The sequence below is a fragment of the Myxine glutinosa genome, chromosome 1 (genome assembly GCF_964187855.1).
Source record: "Myxine glutinosa chromosome 1, kmMyxGlut1.1, whole genome shotgun sequence".
Classification (NCBI taxonomy): domain Eukaryota; kingdom Metazoa; phylum Chordata; class Myxini; order Myxiniformes; family Myxinidae; genus Myxine; species Myxine glutinosa.
In genome coordinates, this window is record NC_136261.1 from 122,018,457 (window position 1) to 122,037,607 (window position 19,151).

The following is a 19,151-nucleotide window of genomic DNA, read 5'->3' on the forward strand; positions in this document are numbered from 1 at the left end:
GGACCAAAAACGCTCACCAAATCCACCCACAACTTCACCCTCAACATCGACGGTATCCCAATATCCACCTCCCCTCACATCCGGAATCTTGGCATCATCTTTGACCAAACCCTCTCCTTCGACAAACACACTAAACAGATCACCAAGACAGACTTCTTTCATCTGAAAAACATCGCCCGTCTCCGTCCATCCCTCTCCTCCGTGGCTGCAGAAACCCTCATCCATGCCTTCATCACTTCCCGTCTGGACTACTGCAATAGCCTCCTTTATGGTTCACCCTCAACAATCACCAATAAACTCCAATACATTCAGAACTCCGCTGCCCGTCTACTCACCCACGCCCGGGCCCGGGACCACATCACCCCCGTCCTTCATAAGCTCCACTGGCTCCCCATCTCCCAGAGAATCCAGTACAAAATCCTCCTCCTGACCTACAAAGCCCTCCATAACCTGGCCCCATCCTACCTGACTGACAGACCTCCTCCCCAGACACACTCCCAGCCGCACCCTCTGCTCTGCTGCTGCCAACCTCCTGTTCCCCCCCCCCATCCGGACCAAACTCAGATCCTGGGGGGACAGGGCCTTCTCCATCGCTGCTCCCACACTCTGGAACTCACTACCTCAAACCATCAGAGACTCCTCCTCACTCACCACATTCAAATCATCACTCAAGACCTACCTGTTCAACACCGCATTCAACCCCTGACCGTCTCTTCTCCTTCTCCTTCCTTTCTGTTTGCTTATTTAATTATGTATTTTTGTCTTTGTTTTACGTACTATGTCAAAGCGTCTTTGGGTTTCTTGAAAAGCGCTATATAAAATAAATGTATTATTATTATTATAGAGGGTGTGTGTGTGTGTGTGTGTGTGTGTGTGTGTGTGTGTGTGTGTGTGTGTGTGTGTGTGTGTGTGTGTGTGTGTGTGTGTGTGTGTACATTCAGCAATTTATCTGGCTTGGTAATTGCTGAGAATCACCCTTTAATAACTTGTGCTTCCATTTCACCTAATTGATTACTGCAGGACCAGATGATTTTTTTTTTTTTTTTGGTATACAGAATCGAGGCTCATGAAAGAGCTAACATTTATCACACACACACACACAAAAAAAAAAATCAAACAGACACACAAAGTATATAATAAGGGGAGCAGTAGACAAGATGGGGAGAGAAGGGGAAGCACACAAACACAACATTTGAGAGCAGCGACATCAGGAGACCTGTGGGAGGGAGAGGGCTTGGGGGGGAGGAGGCGTGGGAAGGGAGTGGGGGGTGGGAGAAGTATAAAACACAAGAACACTGCAAGGACTTCCAGGAAAGAAGTTGGTATTTCAAAAAAGTGTATCTGGGGTGAAATTAGTGGGGGTAGAAAAGATCACGGTTTTGGATGGGAGAAGATAAGAGATGGTGGTGTACAGCTGTTCTAAAGACCTGGAGGGAGGAGTGGGATTGAAGAGAGTGAGGGAGTTTGTTCCAGAGGCGGGAGAAAAGAGGAATGAAGGAGTGAAGGTGAGCAGAGAGTCTTGATTTTGGCAGTTTCACCATAAGAGGGTTGCAGGCAGATCTTGTGCAACCTGAAGGAATATTTAGGGGACAGAGCCCAGAGAGAGCTGGGGGAGCAAGGCCGGAGAGGAGTCGGTAGAAGACAGAAAGACCACCAACCTGCCTGCAGTGAGTAAGTGAAAGGCCCTCGGAGTTAGCTTCATCGCGGGAGATTCCAATGATTCTGAAAGCTTTGGTTTCAACAGCGTGAAGACGAGCTAGGTGTGAGGCAGGAGCACCAGCCCAGAGGGGAGAGCAGTATTCCATTGAGCTGCGGATGAAAGCCTTGTATGTGGTGAGGAGCTCAGGTGTGCCAAGGAAGGACTTCGCACGACGGAGGATGCCCAGTCCAGTGTGTGTGTGTGTGTGTGTGTGTGTGTCGCACGCACGACGGAGGATGCCCAGTCGGCGACAGGCTTTGGAGGCCAGCTTGGAAATGTGGTTTCCCCAGGAAAGATCATGGCAGATAGTGAGACCCAAAAGCTTGAGTGACAGAACTTCTTGGAGAGGATTATTCAGAAAGTGGATGGGAGGGTTGTCCAGTCGGTCTTTTTAAACCAATGAGAGGACATAATGAGAGGTCTTTTCAAACCAAGAAGATTGCCAATGAGAGGACATATTTAGCATTTAAACAATAAAGACTGACGAATCAATAAAGAGGAGGGAATGTTGTGAGTGGGCACGGGTTGTGGGAGGGTGTGGAGAGGATTGGGGGAGGGTTGCTGGATGTCACCCAAAATTTTTAAAAAGTTTATTCAGGTCAGCACCTGGAAGGCAAGAGACAGGAAATAGAGAGTTGCAAAAACAGAAGTGAGATAGCAACCAAACCAAATTGTGAGATAAGTTTAAAATGTTTTGACAGTGCTCTTTTCAAACTCTCATTACCTTTATCCAGAGCCCTTTTAAGGTAACCATCCAAAAAGCTTTCCCTCTCGTTTTCATCTGCGCTTAACAAAATCCTGCTTTTTATGCTGTATGTAAATGGATTCTCTTGTAATGACATCAATCACGATAAAAGATAAGTTTAAAAAAGAAAAACCAAAGTGTCTAACTGATGAAATTTGATCTCGAGAGAAAAACTTGGGAAACCACAATAAATGTACAGTTACTTCATCTCGTTGCATAACCCTCTCCTTAACCCTGCAAAAGCAACGTGTATAGAAAACATCACGTGCTGTGGTGTTAACAAAAATCGCACCTCGTGGCTGTCTTAACTTGCTGTACACATGGATATCCATGGGTGAGTAAATGCTGGAAAGAATTTCCCGTCGCTGGGTTCCGGTCTCCTTGTGGCACGACTGGATGGAACGCGTTTGCCAGTCAGTCCAGTAAAGTATATCACCATAGACTGTCAATGCGAATGGGTGTGGGAGATTTCCTGATATCACCACTTGCCTAGAATAATAAATAAAAACAAAAAGCACACAAGTTAGTTATAAAAATTTTAATAAAACTGTAATACCGTGAAGAAGAAAGCAATTTAATGCCGATTCAACCCATCAACCCCTCCTAATGGCTGCTGCTCTCTCTTTCTGTGGACCATAAATTGAACATGTTAACCAAAGTGGCCATTTCCCCCACAGCATAACTCCGCCCCCGCCCCCGATCCCTCCTCCTCTAAGCATAACAACCAACATCCTCTGAACCTCTTTCCCAAAGCAAATATCATTAACCTGAAGGAACCATCCAAGTTGCAACGTTGGATGTAGTTGAGTTTGGCATCTGCCCAATACAACTTTCCATCTTCATAATCCAGAGTCAAACCATTGGGCCAGTAGATGTTTTCGGTCACCAGAACTGAGCGTGTGCTTCCATCCATTCCGGCTCGCTCAATTTTCGGTACTTCTCCCCAATCGGTCCAATATACAAATCTGCAATCATAATGATATGACAAAAAGTGGAATGTTCATCATTTGGGAATTCTAACACCATTTCCCCAAAGTGGAAATCAAAACATCAACCATTAGCATTGGGTTTTGCCCTTTTAGATTTTATTAGCAGCTACGGTCATTTTAGAGAAATGCCTCAAAAACTGCAATGCATTATGTGACCTTCCTTTTTCATTTGTTTACATCATGACAAATTAAACTTCAGTTGAGAATGCACATCGAGAACAACAAATGACCAGTGTATCCTAGCTTTACAATTGCAACTTGAGCGAAGTCCATGACATGCCATCACAAATCCCTATTCTTCCCACCAAAAGAAAAGTTGAAACATGGCAAAAACATCCACCAGGAATGACCCAATATCAAATTTTGAGTTAAATCTTTGTTTTCCGTTTTTGATCCCTGTGACCCCAAGGCCCAACGAGTTAAATCCAAAAAGTCGTTATGTATTACATACGACCTCCAATGTTAACAAGTTTGGTGAATTACTGCCCAACCATTCAGGAAGAGATAGCGTGACGGACAGACAGACAGACGGGTGGAGCAGATTACAATATCCCCCCCATTTTTACCTATGCCACCAAAGGTGGATGGAGGTTACGTTTTCACCCCTGTCTGTCTGTCTGTTTGTTTGTTTGTCTATCCATTTGTGAACAGGATATCTCAAAAAATTGTGGACGGATTCGGACGAAATTTGGCAGAGAGGTAGCATGTGTGACCAGGATGAAATGATTAGATCTTGATGAAGATCCGGATTCGGATCCAGCTACTAGTATTTTTTAAAGTGATTCTTCACCATTGAGTGATATGGCCAACCAGGCGGAGGTATGCTCTCTACTGAGTGCCGCTCTAGTTGCAGATGCCCTTGATGGTGTTGAAACAGGAAAGGGTTTCACAATGACAGCAGGCATTCTGGGTATTTAGTTGCTCAGTTACTATTCGACCCACACTTCTTCTCACTTCGACCTCAGTGGTAGAGGAACAAAATATTAACAGTGAACTTTCTGACCCGGATTTTTCCAATGGTTCATCCTTCCTTCTGATTGGTAATGACGAATTCCCTACAACTGTTTCCTGTTCCTCTTCTGCTCCAATAGGTTCATCTGATCATGTACTTGTGAGAGTCAACATCTCTCTGGCTATTGTCAGAGAACTGCCTCGGTGCCATAAAGTCTGGAATTTCACTTAAGCTGACTGACAGGGACTGCAAGCTGCCCTCTCATTTTAAGACTGGTCTTTCATTTCCACCTCTCCTGATATTCATACTGACCGAGGATCTTTTCACAACCTTTTCCTTTCCCTTTTGCACAGATTTACCCCATCTCCTCTGCAGTTATCATACCTTTCATCTCACCCCTGGTACTCAGAATTCTGTGGTGAGACAGTTACCTTCAAACAGCTGGTAGTGTGTATCCCAAGGCTGCTAATGGCAGCTAGATACAAACAAATTTTAATGCACCATGCTATCCCAAGTGATGCAAGACCTACTGGTCCAAATTTCATCTTACAGTAAGATAGTGATCCAAAACACTCAGCTGAAATAATTAAAATGTATTTGCAAAAGAGGAATCTAGAGTCCTTCAACACATGAAATGGTCCATTCAATGAGCCACAATCCTTCCTTCTCTTCCTGGAAGGCAATCCGACCAAAGGGCAACTCAAATCATAAAGTCAAATGAAAATACATCTTGCTGCACATGCTTTTGATAACCAACAGAGTAGTGTTGAAACAACTGTGTGTGTCCACTTATAAAAGCCAGAAAACACCATCTGGCCAACCTCAATGCTGAACTCTCAAAGCTGTCTCCTTCTTCAAAGACCTGGTGGCAGCTTCTTAAGTCTGTCTCTGGTGTAGCTCCCCCTTCATCACTTCCCTCAATTCAAATGGCACCACAGCTGACTCTGCTCGTGAGAAGGCCGAATCCCTCAATTCTGTGTTTGCTTCCAAAAGTTGTGCACCCAACCTCTCACTCCTTACACCAACTCGATAATCCACAACTATCGGGGACACATCTTCATGGTGGTTGTACACCTCCTCTCCCCCAACTCAAGTCAGGGGCCAAATCTTCCCCATTCTTCCCTGCTGCCCGGATCTGTCAATGCAGCGCGATCACGGTCAGAGTGCCGATCGGTCCACATGGACCGGCCCTTTCCCTCGTCTCACTCTCTGTCTCTTGTGGCCAAGCACTGCCCTTTTCTAGGTTATTGTGATTTTTAAAATCTCTCCCTCACCAATTCTCTGTCTCTCTGTATCTCTCTGGTGGCCCTGACTTTGTGAAGGTGGAGATACACCATCCTGGATGTGGGGGATTGTCCGGGGCTATAACAACAACAACAGCAACAATCCTACCCTCTCATACCCAACTGCTACTGGATACTGTATCTTTCCCGCTTAAGAAGGTTGAGAGGTTTCTGGCAAACTTAGACTCCGATTCCGTGACAGGCCCTGACGGCATCAGAGCATGTATCCTAAAATCTTGCTTTGCTGCTCTTGCTCACCCTCTTTCTCCCCTGTTTACTCGATCATTCTCCCCAAGTCAGTTCCATCTTCCTGAAAATTAGTTAACATCACTGCAATATACAAACATGGGGGAAAAAAAAACGGATCACCTTAACCACAGACCTATTAGCTCGCTTCCAATTAATTATAAGCAAGGTCATGGAATCTATCATTGCAGTAGGCATCAAATCATAAAATTCTTCCTTTTCTCCAATGGCTTGATCTCAGATTAACAGTTTGGTTTCAGACCCAGTCATTCGACCACGGATTTGCTGCTTTTACTCTCCAAACAATGGATGGAAGCCATCAATCTCAGACATGAGATCAGGGCTGTCTCACTGGACATATCGCGAACATTTGATATAGTCTGGCTTGCCACCTATATCTCCAACCTCTCTGCTTATGGCATCCAAAGTCATCTTCTCTCATGGATCACTGACTTTCTCCACTCTCGTAGTCAGTGTGTAGATCTAAATGTGATCCTCTCATCTTCGCTCCCTCTTAAGTATGGAGTGCCCCAAAGAAGTCTTAGGCCCAGTCTTGTTCCCATCAATGATTTTTCTGAATCCCTGGAAAATCCTGCATTTCTCTTTGCTGATGATTCGACCAGCTATAAAAATAATTTCTCATCCTTCAGACAGGCAGGTAGCAGCCTCGTCCCTCTCGGCAGACCTTGATAGAATCAGGAGCTGGTCCAACACTTGGAATATGTATTTCAACCCCGATAAATCCCAAACACTCACCCCATCTTTCCGAAAATAGTCTGAAAACCACTCCCATCTACTGCCTAAACAAACCACTTGAATAGGATAAGTCACTCAAACCTTCAAAGTCAGCTGCCGACTAGTCATCCTTCATCATGCAAGGTCTTTCCTTGGCACACCTGAACTTTTTCAAGGCCTTAATGGGCAGCTTGGTGGAGTACTGCTCTCCCCTTTGGACTGGAGCCCCTGCCTCCCACCTTGCCTTATTCATACCATGAAAAGCAAAGCCCTCAAAATCATTGGGACTCCTGTGAGCAAGCTCAGTGTCTAGGCGTGTTTCTTTCGCAACACAGACAGGTTGGTGACTTCTCTGTATTCCACTGCCTTATTTTTAAGTCTTTCACCCTCTGCCTCTCTTGTACGTACCATTTAAAAAGTCTTTTGTATGACTCGGCTGGGGTTCAAACCACCAAACCCCCAGACTGAAAGCGGAAACTTTAACCATTATAAACATGCTGTTGTGCATTGTCAATGCACAGTTTCAGTGAACTGTGCAAAGAATTGGCAACACGACTTGTTTCAGTATCATCGATGTCAGGAAGTGCATTTGAGGAAGTATTTTCCAATGTAGAGTGTTATTGCAAGTGCTGTAACGCCAATTAAGCCATACATTTGTGAAACCGAGATGGAAAGTGGAGAGAGCATCGACGAAAAAAATACCGGGTTTTATTAATGAGCTGGAACGGTCGAGTTAAGTAGTATTTTGATGGAACAGTGTCAATCCTGTAGTTGTGAAAATTAAACTTGCTAATTTTAAAGCAAAGGCCTAGGGTATACAATTATCATTTAACATCACTTAATTCTACCTTGCGTGCGATTTATGAAGACTCAGAAATTGGACTGTATAACAATGGTCAAAGGTGCTTTGGACAGAAAGGTCGAAGTTTCAGTTATTTGGATCAAATCGAGACTGTGTGTGAGATGAAGAAAAACAAACATAACAAGAGCCTTGCTGGGAGCCAATAATTAAGCATGGAGGAGGTTCAATTAAAGTTTAAGGGTACATTATCCACAAATTATGTCGGAAAATTGCTTTAAAAAATGATGGTATTGATGGCAACTAGGTACAAACAAATAGTAATGCACCATGCTATCCCAAGTGATGCAAGACCTATTGGTCCAAATTTCATCTTACAGTAAGATAGTGATCCAAAACACTCAGCTGGAATAATTAAAATGTATTTGCAAAAGAAAGAGTAATCTAGAGTCCTTCAACACATGAAATGGTCCATTCAATGAGCCACAATCTCAATATCATTGAAGCTGTGACACAAGGCTACTTGGACAAAGAAAAGGTAAAAAATAATCCCAGCAATTTAGAGGATCTTTGGGAGGTCTTTAAGAAGCGTGGAACGCCATTCCACACAAAAAAAATTTAAAGTAATTTTAAGAAGAATATCAATGGCTTGAAAAGAAAAAGTGACTGCTAAAAGGACAATCAAATATTGAAAGGTTGGAGCTGATAGGTGTTATGAGGCTTGTGAAGGCACCAGTATGTATAGACATCTGCAGTCAGGCCTTAGGCTTCAGGCCTCTGGTGTCAACCTTTGGCCCAGTGTAATTAGAATTATCAGTGCTACACAACCACAATATACAATATATGCACATAAGTAGTCGGCATGATTTTGCTTCATGTACATATTGTACACCTCTCCTTTCCTATGCCATCTCCAGGCATTGAAAATCGTCATTGCCGGGCACCGAAGGGGGCTCGGCAGTGACGCACGCTGAAAGAGAGTACTCAGTTTTCACTCTGGTTTCTTGTTTGTTTGGTTGTCCGGGCGATATCTCAGCCATCCTTTGAGCTAGGAAGCTGAAATTTCGGCACAATAGTGAGCAAGTCCTTTGTCAAAAACTGTATTTTTTTTTTTTGATTAATCAATAAATTGAGGAGTTATTTAATTATTAGCGATTAATTAAGTACTTATTTAATTAATCAAATTTCCTTTCTCTTCTGACCATTAACTCAGGCACCTTTTGAGTTAGGAAGCTGATATTTGGACATGCCAATGACCAGGTGATTTGGCTGCAAAGGATATTTTTGATTTATTAATTAATCAATTAATCGATTAATTATTTAATTATTCGATTAATGACAAAAAAAAATTTTTTGGGAAAGTTACAGATTCTGATGAAATAGTGGTAGTTTATGTGTTCTCTGACCAAATTGATTAATAATTTAATTTTTTTATGATTATTATTTATTTTCATTATTAATCATTTATTTATTTTCTTTCTCATTTGGCCAATATCTCAGGCACCTTTTGAGCTGGGAAGCTAATATTTGGACATGAGTGACCAAGTGATGTGGCTATCAAGGATATTTTTGATTTATTGATTAATCATTTCATCTATTAATTATTTATTGATTAATCGATTAATTATTTATTGAGTAATCAATTAATTATTTAATTTTTTATAATGACTTATTTAATTAAATTTCTAAAAGATACATCTTCGGATGAAGCACTCGTGGTTTAGTTATGCGATTAGCCAATTGATTATGAAAATATTTTGTGATAATCTTTTATTGCTTTTAATTATACAATTAATCAATCAATTAGTGTACACCTCTCCCTCCCAATGCAGCCTCAATGAGCTGCACTGCGGTATTGCCGGGCGCCGGAGGCGCCCCGGCAATGCCGCGCTGCAGCATATTTAATTATTTGGCATGGGGCGGTGTACTTTGAATGTATGTGTACTTGTCCCAGGTTATTTTTATTTTCAGGAGCGATCAAGACAGTAGTATGTTGCCAATACACCGCCCAAATAAAGGGATGCGTCAAAAGAACGGGTGCACGCATGGATTTATATCATCCACAGGGTGGTTACTTTGATAATAATAATAATAATAATAATAATAATAATAATAATAATAATAATAATAATAACAACAATTTTATCTATCCATGTTGATTGCAGTAGTATTGCATTAAACTATGCAGACATTATGTTTACATTCCCAAAAGTGTCCCAAAAGACAAAGGAAAAACATAGGGCAATACCCCTGGTGCTCACCTCGTAGAATAAATAGTATACTGCACCGACTAAAGGTATTTTAAACCAATTTCAATGTTTGCTAGAAGACAGGGCAGCATGTAAAATCATACTAACATAATCATAATACTTTAAACAAACAAAAAAATACCTATTTTGAGGGGCACCCTCCCCCCCCCCCCCCCAACCCCCTCTCATCCCGTCCTGTATACATTCTCAGACCCCAATTTTTCCAATGCCTTGAACAAACATTGGTACATCATGGATGATGAAGGTTGTGGTGAAGTTTCATCAAAATTGTGTGTGTAGGTTCTGAGAAAAAAGGAAATACCTATTTTGGGGGGCAAGCCCCCCCATAGACCACCTTATACCCCAAAAAAATTAAATGCCAGGAACAAACTTTGGTGCAACATGGGTGCTTATGGTTGTGGACAGGTTTCATCAGAATTGCATGTGTAGTTTCTGAGAAGAAAGCAAATACCTATTTTGGGGGGCAACCCCCCCCCCCACCCCCACCCGTATATCCTCAAAAGGGCAGATTTTTTTAATGCCGTGAACAAAAGTTGTTACACCACGGGTGGTGAAGGTTGTGATGAAGTTTCATCGAAATTGTATGTGTTTAGTTTCAGAGAAGAAAGCAAATATCTATTTTTGGAGGGGGGTCAAACCTGGACCCACTTTGACCCCTGTAGATTGCCCCTAAAGGGGCAAATTTTCTTAGTTCCGTGAACAAACGTTGGTACATCATGGGTGATGAAGGATGTGGTAAAGTTTCATCAAACAGCGACTGTAGTTTCAGAAGAAAAAGCAAATTCCTATTTTGGGGGGTCAAAACTGGATCCACTTTGATCCCCGGCAGACCACCTTAGACCCAGATTTTTTTGATGCCGTGAACATACTTTAGTCACAACACAACAAATTTCATTTGTGCCAAATTTGGTTGCAATCAAATAAGTTGTTTCGGAGAGGAAGTTTCAAGTGTTTACGGACTGACGACGCGCCATCGCATAAGCTCCCCTGAACTTCGTTCCAGGTGAGATAAAAACAAGAAGACGTCATGCAGAGCATGATACTTGGAAAATACCCCCTACCCCCCCCCCCCCCCCCGCCCACAAAAAGGTTGCCAATAATCCATCTAATTGTCCATATCATCAAGATTAAAATTGACGATCTTGATCAAAGCTCAGGTTAATAGGATGTAAAAGTGATGATTTTTCAGATGAAAATTGATAATTTTCGAAGTTTGACCTAGAGTTGACATTTTGACGTCAAAAAGTTGGTTTCTCAATTCAGTGATGCACTTTGTAATTGCTGTTTAATATACAAGTTAATAAGATGAAAAGTGATGATTTTTCAGATGAAAATTGATTTTTGAAGTTTGACCTTGAGTTAACCGTTGACCTTTTGACCTCAAAAAGAGTTGGTTTACCAATTTAGAGACTCAATAATGCAAACACTGTTCAATGTTCAAGTCAATTGGATGAAAATGGCGATTTTAGAAATTTGGCCTCCAGAAGACTTTTGACCTTTGACTTCAAAAATTAATAGGCTTCTCAATTGTGACGACCTCTACAACTTGAAGTTTCATGACGATCGGTTTAGAATTGTGACCAGTAGGTGAGTGACAAACAGGCAAACAGACAGACAAACAGACTCAACCGACCAATATACTTGAAAAATCTTCGATTTTGCAAGTAATAAATGCAGTACGAGAGACAACTTCCTTCATCCAGTATTTTCACTTTGTGTGCAACATTAAAATAATGACCAATAACTGCACTGCAGTCCCAGGAAGGAAGCTGGAAATGAAACACACAAACACAAACTCTAAATATATACATTTATAAAAACGCATACATACATATACACATATACATACAAACACACATGTATAAATACACATATATATATTATGTACTTGTAACTATTTGTAAAATCTCTTTTTTGAAGTTATATCCTTAACTTACAGGCACTTGACTGATTTCCCAACTGCCCGGATCATCAGTTGAGCACCTTTTTCATCGAGGTTTTTTTTCAACCAATTAATAGAAGGAACATATTCAACCAATAATACAAAGACAGGGAATGAATAGAACCAAATTCTTAAAATGAAATGGGAGAAAAGAGGAGAAAGAACATCAAATATGATTAAGAAAATCCAAAGTTGAAGAGCCGAGAAATGTTCTTTGTAAAATGCATTCCCAAAAAAAGTGTCATTATAAGAGCACAATGTGGCAAAATGGCAAAAGTGCAGGAAAAAAACAAAAACAGAAAGGATGTTGAATCAAAAATAGGACTTTATAATTAGTGAGAAAGTTTAGAATAAGACGAGTTGAAATATTTTTTTTCTTTGGAAAGATACTGGAAACACAAGGGCTCACATCCACACATCAATTAGGCATATTATGGAATTTTTGAAAAGAATAAAAACTAGAACGGCATTCGGAAGAGAGCATACCTCCACCTGGTTGGCCATATCACTCAATGGTGACGATTCACTTAAAATAATTCCACTAGCCGGATCCGGATCTTCATGAAAATTGAATCGATTCTTCCTTGTCACATACACAACCTGTCCAACAAGTTTCGTCCAAATCCGTCCACAACTTTTTGAGATATCCTGCTAAGTATCGTTTTTGGCCCGATCTCCGAATGGTGAAGAATCACTTTAAAAATTCTACTAGCCGGATCCGAACTTGGATCTTCACCAAAATCTAATCATTTCGTCCGTGTCACATACACTACATCTCTGAAAATATTTCGTCTGAATTCATCCACAACATTTTGGGATATTTTGTTCACAGACAAACAGACAGGGGTGAAAACATAACCTCCATCCATCCACCTTTGGTGGCGGAGGTAACAATCCCTTACTTTCTATTACTACACCACCTCACTCCTCTCCCAGCACCTGCCCTTCCTCAATTCACCGGTTTTTATTATTTCCTCACACCCTCCACCCCTTTTCCTTCCTTTGCTCCTGCCACATGAGCTTCCAGTTTCCAAATCTAAAAATGAGGAATGGCCTCTCAAATGTCCACGGGATCATATAACTGGAGCAGAAGTTTCCATTTTTAACACACAAAGTCCATTCCAGTGATTTGCTGGGGATGCAGGCAAAATTATGGATTTTCCACTAGCATGAAACAACTTATAACCATCAATCTCAACTCTAGTTCTAGACCAACTATAACTGCTACCTGCAGTATCCTGTGGTGTGAGCTGGTGGCATCAGCCAAAGGATGTGTGTAAAAAGAATGTGCGGAAAAAGTTATGAAATGGCGTCTTTCCTATTCACCCATGTCCGAGTCTCCTTTTTATCTTTTTTGTGTACAACATCGAGGCTCGTGAAAGAGCTAACATTCATCACACAAAAAGTCAAACCGACACACAAAACACAAAATAAGGGGAGCGGTAGACAAGATGGGGAGAGAGGTGAAAGAACGGACACAAGCACCACATTTGAGAGCAAGAACATCGAGAGAACTGTGGGAGGAAGAGGGCTTGGGGGGAAGTGTGGGAGGGGGGGGGGGTATAAAACAGATGGACACTGCAAGGACTTCCAGGAAAGAAGTTGGAATTTCAAAAAAGTGTATCTGGGGTGAAAATTAGCAGAGGTAGAGAAGATCAAGGTTTTGGATGGGGGAAGATAAGAGATGGTGGTGAACAGCTGTTTTAAAGACCTGGAGGGAGGAGTGGGATTGAAGGGAGTGGGCGAGTTTGTTCCAGAGGCGGGAGAAAAGGGGAATGAAAGAGTGAAGGTGAGCAGAGAGTCTTGATTTTGGCAGTTTCACCAGAAGAGGGTTGCTGGCAGATCTTGTGCGACCTGTAGGAATATTTTGGGGACAAAGCACAGAGAGAGCTGGGGGAGCAAGGCCGGAGAGGAGTGAAGAAGGAGAAGACAAAGAGAGGAGAAGACAAAGACCACCAACCTGCCTGCGGTGAGTGAGTGAAAGGCCCTCAGAGTTAGCTTCATCGCGGGAGATTCCAATGATTCTGAAAGCTTTGGTTTCAACAGCGTGAAGCCGAGATAGGTGTGAGGCAGGAGCACCGGCATTCCATTGAGCTGCGGATGAAAGCCTTGTATGTGGTGAGGAGCTCAGGTGTGCCAAGGAAGGACTTCGCACGACGGAGGATGCCCAGACGGCGACTGGCTTTGGAGGCTAGCTTGGAAATGTGGTTTTCCCAATAAAGATCATGGCAGATAGTGAGACCCAAAAGCTTGAGCGACAACTTCTTGGAGAGGATTGTTGAGAAAGTGGATGGGAGGGTTGTCCAGTCAGTCTTTTCGGAAAGACATAGTAACAGTGTGAGATTTGTCAGGATTGAAAGACATGTTCCACTTGTTTGACCAGTCTGTGATTTTGTCCAGGTCTGCAGAGAGTGAGGAGGCTGCAAACTGCCGATCTGAGGGATGAGGAATGGAGCGGCAATCCTTGCCCCTGTATCGGAATATTTTGGTGCGATATTGCTTGCCAGGTACACAATTGACGACAAGGATTGCTTATTGTTCATGAACCTAAAGGACATAGAAAAATGATGTATTGCCTTTGGAAATGTGGGCGTTTTTGATGAGAAGTCGGAGTTTGTTTCTGGCCATTGTTAGGGCAGACGCTTTCAAAATGTTGAAAATTTTATATACAGTGCATTCAGAAAGTATTCAGACCCCTTCACTTTTTTCACATTTTGTTATGTTGCAGCCTTATGCTGAAATCGTTTATATTCATTTTTTTTCCTCATCAATCTACACTCAATACCCCATAATGACAAAGAGAAAACAGGATTTTAGAAAGTTTTGCAAATTTTTTTTTTTTTTAAACCGAAATATCACATTTACATAAGTATTCAGACCCTTTGCTATGACACTTGAAATTTAGCTCAGGTGCCTCCCATTTCTCTTGATCATCTTTGAGATGTTTCTACACCTTGATTGGAGTCCACCTGTGGTAAATTCAATTGATGGGACACGATTTGGAAAGGCATACACCTGTCTATACGAGGTCTCACAGCTGACAATGCATATCAGAGCAAAAACCAAGCCATGAGGTCGAAGGAACTGCCTGCAGAGCTCAGACAGGATTGTGTCAAGGCACAGATCTGGGGAAGCCTACAAAAAAAAATTCTGCTGCATTGAAGGTTCCTAAGAGCACAGTGGCCTCCATAATTCTTAAATGGAAGAAGGTTGGAACAACCAGGACTCTTCCTAGAGCTGGCCGCCCGGCCAAACTGAGCAATCGGGGAAGAAGGGCCTTGGTAAGAGAGGTGACCAAGAACCCGATTGTCACTCTGGCTGAGCTCCAGAGATCCTGTGTGGAGATGGGAGAAACTTCCAGAAGGACAACCATCACTGCAACACTCCACCGATCTGGGCTTTATGGCAGAGTGACCAGACGGAAGCCTCTCCTTCGTGAAAGACACCTGAAAGCCTACAAAATCTTGTTTCTCACAGTCTGAGAGTCCTTTCGGTGCTTTTTTGCAAACTCCAAGCGTGCTTTCATCATTTGCATTGAAAATCAATTTAAAGCCTCTCTGAGATTTTGGCCCACCGTCTAAAATGATGAACAAGCAGAAATGACAATCAAAGAGCAGAAGGGTGACGAAGCAGCTATGTTGGACATGAACGGACCTAAGCAAGAAAGAAGGTCAATGCCAACTATGCGTAAGCAGGAAGGGTACTGCAAGCAGTAAGTGCAAGTGTCACAGGGGTGAAAATCATCACACTGAAGATTTCAGTCTCAAGGATGTTGTATGCTATGGGTGAAAGCAGAGGGCCATATTCATGTGAGGTGCCTGACCACCAACATGAGTTTGACTGGAGTTTGAAATAGGCAGAAAGAAAAATCTGGTTATGGCCGCTCAGCGAGCATGCGTAAAACAACTAGAGGTTCCAGGGGAACCTGAACTCAACTGGTCTATATCAATATGGTTACAATATGCATCATAGAACCACAAACTATGTAGTTTATATGTGCTAAAGAGGTGCAGTAACGTTGAAGGTATCTCATGTTTAAACAGGAAACTATAAAAAATTTAGTTTTAAGTGAGGCATGAAAAGTAAAACTACAATTACTTTTCTCAGATTTCAGACTTGAATTTATTATATGTGTTGAAGTTTGTTACATACTGTCCACACCAAGTTTCAGCCTTCTAGTTACATTTGGAAGTACCAGATTGACAAAAATTGATTTTTCAATATGGCCGCCCTGCCACGACCATTTTTGGGCGTGCAAAGCCCAAATGCAATCCCAAACTAGTTTCTGTCTTAAAGATGCTGCATAACAAGTTTCATCAAATTTAATCAATATTTGTGACTTTTAGAGCATACACGTCGAATTGTTTACAGACGACAGACAGACAGACAGACAGACAGACGGACGATAGACACTGGGTGTCGACAAAAACTCAGCTGGACATAGTCCAGTTGAGTTAAAAACTGTGAATTCCAAAAATATATTATGTGACTGTGAAGAACCTAGATATGAGTGATCCAAAGATAACGGAACTACATATAATGACAACAAAACTAACAGTTTTCGATTACTTTTTAACTCAACTGGACTATGTCCAGCTGAGTTTTTGTCGACACCCAGTGTCCGTCGTCCGTCTGTCGTCTATCGTTTATCGTCTGTCGTGTCGTCTGTCTGTCATCTGTAAACAATTCGACGTCTATGCTCTAAAAGTCACAAATATTGATCAAATTTGATGAAACTTGTTATGCAGCATCTTTAAGACATAAACTAGTTTGGGATTGCATTTGGGCGTTGCCTGCCCAAAAATGGGCGCGGCAGGGCGGCCATATTGAAAAATCAATTTTTGTCATATATTTTTAGCACATATAAACTATATATAGTTTGTGGTTCTATTATGCATATTCTAACCATATTGATATAGACCAGTTGAGTTCAGGTTTCCCTGGAACCTCTCTAGTTTTGTACACAGAGTCGCTCATGGAATAACTTATACAGTGAATGGATCAGCATTCTGACCAGGATGCAACAGACAAAAACAGGACGCTAAACATGCATACATGGGGTGGACAAGTTGGATACAGAAGGAAACTCCACTGAGGGAAAACTGGTGAATTGTAAGGAGGAGAGATTTGGGTGGGGTTAACGAGGGTCGAAAAGATCATTGTTTTGGATTTGGGACAATCTGAGATGGTGGTGAACAGCTGTCTTGAATAACTGGAGGGAAGAATGAGATTGAAGAGGATGTGGAAGTTGACTCTGCAGGTGTGAAAAAAGACCAGGTGGGTTGACTCAGCCTGTCATCCTTCCGAGGTTGGCAAAATGAGTACCAGCTTACTGAGATTAATGAGCCATTCGAGTATCCTGCGTCAGAGTGGCGACCCATCAATGGATTACGCCCAATAGCCTAGGAAACTGCTTTGGCAGCCATATGCATCTGAAGATGCAAAATAAGTGGTGTTCTTCAACTGTCTTCACAGGGACACACATATTGTCATTTCAATCCGACACTTACATTTTAATAAAAGGTGGGACTTTGCCAGTTAAACCAGTAAATTGCATTATTTATTTGCAAGTAGGACTGGTGTGTTGGTTCAGGGTAAGTACGTAACTTGATTTACATGTTATCTTACTGAAAAAATATTTAGACTATGTCGGATATGAAAGGACTCCGACAGAATAAAGAACTTTAACCACAAAATTTCCATGGAATGCTTTCAACTTTACAACACAAAAAGCTCGGGTAAGAGTGCGGCAACATCAGATCATACCCGTGTGCTGGATCCAGTGCGATGGCACGCGGTTGGTCAAGCTGCCACCAGATAAGTACTTTGCGGTGTGTGCCATCAAGCTCTGCCACCTCCAGGCAGTTTGTCTCAGAGTCTGTCCAATACAACTTGCCTCCCAACCAGTCACAAGCAAGTCCATCAGGTGACACCAAGCCCATAGCCACAACTGCAGTCACACTGCTGCCTGTACTGCTGTTCCGGTTCAAGTATGCCATCTTTATGGCCCCTTCAGCAAGGTCAGTCCAGTATATTGCCGACTTGGCAAAGAAAAAGTCCACAGCCACTGCATCCTCCAGATCTCCAACTATCACCGAAGAGTTACTGACTCCATTTGGTTCAGGTGGCACATACACGAGCCGCAGATCCCTCCGGTTTGCAAAGATGAGAAGTGATGAGACTGAGAACAAAACAGATTTGGCAAAATGTCAGGCATAAATGGCAGCACAAAGTAAAATATTAAATCGAGTGGTTTAAGTAAGCTGGGCGACATATTTGAAGAAAACACATTCCAGGTACACAAACCAGCAACAATTGTAAGCCTTAATAATTTGAACGGAACTTTAGTCAAGAAAGGACAACCATGAAAAAAAATACGTAAAGAAGGCTCACGTAAAAAAAATGTGGCCTGCCACAACAAAACTAGTCGGTTGTGGCAAAGAATATGTATGTATGTATGTGTGTGTATGTATGTATATATATATATATATATATAGTATATATATATATATATATATATATATATATATATATATATATATATATATATATATATATATATATTCCAGATATATTCTAGATATATTCTAGATATATTCTAGATATATTCTAGATATATTCTAGATATCAACATTTCTTAAATCTGTAGAAAATAAGCTTTAAAATAATAGGAAATACATGAAAATAGCATGTATACTTTCTCAGTTGTAAGAAAACTGTTGGAAGATGTCAGAAACGTGAAACTGAGTAATTGACTTTTAAAAGATGAGGTTGTAGCGGTTACCGCTGGATGTACATAATCGCCTTGCACCAGCCAGAACACGGCCAGACGCGCTCTCCCGGGCTTGCCCGGACTCACTGTTCCCGGGCACGCCCGAACCTCCCGGGCACGCCCGGTCTCGTCTTTCCCGGGCATGCCCGCTCTCGCCTTTCCAGGGCTCGCCCAGAGCGTCCAGGCATGCCCGCTATCGCCTTTCCAGGGCTCGCCCAGAGCGTCCGGGCATGCCCGCTATCGCCTTTCCAGGGCTCGCCCAGAGCGTCCGGGCATGCCCGCTATCGCCTTTCCAGGGCTCGCCCAGAGCGTCCGGGCATGCCCGCTATCGCCTTTCCAGTGCTCGCCCAGAGCGCCCGGGCACGCCCAGCCTCGACTTGCCAGGCCGCAGCCAAACACGCCCGGGCAGGTCCAGACTCGCCTTTCCAAGGCTCGCCCTTGATACCCGGGCATGCCCGGTATAGCTTTTTCCGGGCAAACTTCCCGACATAAATGTGTATATATATTGTTGCCCGATAAACGGGCTTGTCAGAATACCTGAGCTGTTTTGTTTCAATAAAGCAACTCGGACGAATTCCGTCTTTGGTCGCGTCAATTCTTTCGACTCGCGTTGGAGCGCAGTTCCTTCATTGGTGACCTACCGACATGGATACGGCAGTGACGCTTAAACTGCCTACCTTCTGGGAGGCTCACGCGGCTGTTTGGTTCGCCCAGGCGGA

The 19,151-nt window shown here is 42.4% G+C and overlaps 1 protein-coding gene across 2 annotated transcripts in view; it reads right to left on the reverse strand.

Moving 5' to 3' along the window:
- Window positions 1-19,151, reverse strand: part of LRP6 (LDL receptor related protein 6) — a 347,763-nt gene that overhangs the window by 45,833 nt on the left and 282,779 nt on the right. For both annotated transcript variants that reach the window (XM_078776618.1, XM_078776625.1), the window contains exons 2-4: window positions 17,427-17,841; window positions 3,212-3,409; window positions 2,737-2,933 (exon numbers count right to left, since the gene is read on the reverse strand). In XM_078776618.1, the coding sequence (XP_078632744.1) occupies window positions 2,737-2,933; window positions 3,212-3,409; window positions 17,427-17,841 (810 nt within the window). The remainder of the gene's footprint in view (window positions 1-2,736; window positions 2,934-3,211; window positions 3,410-17,426; window positions 17,842-19,151) is intronic.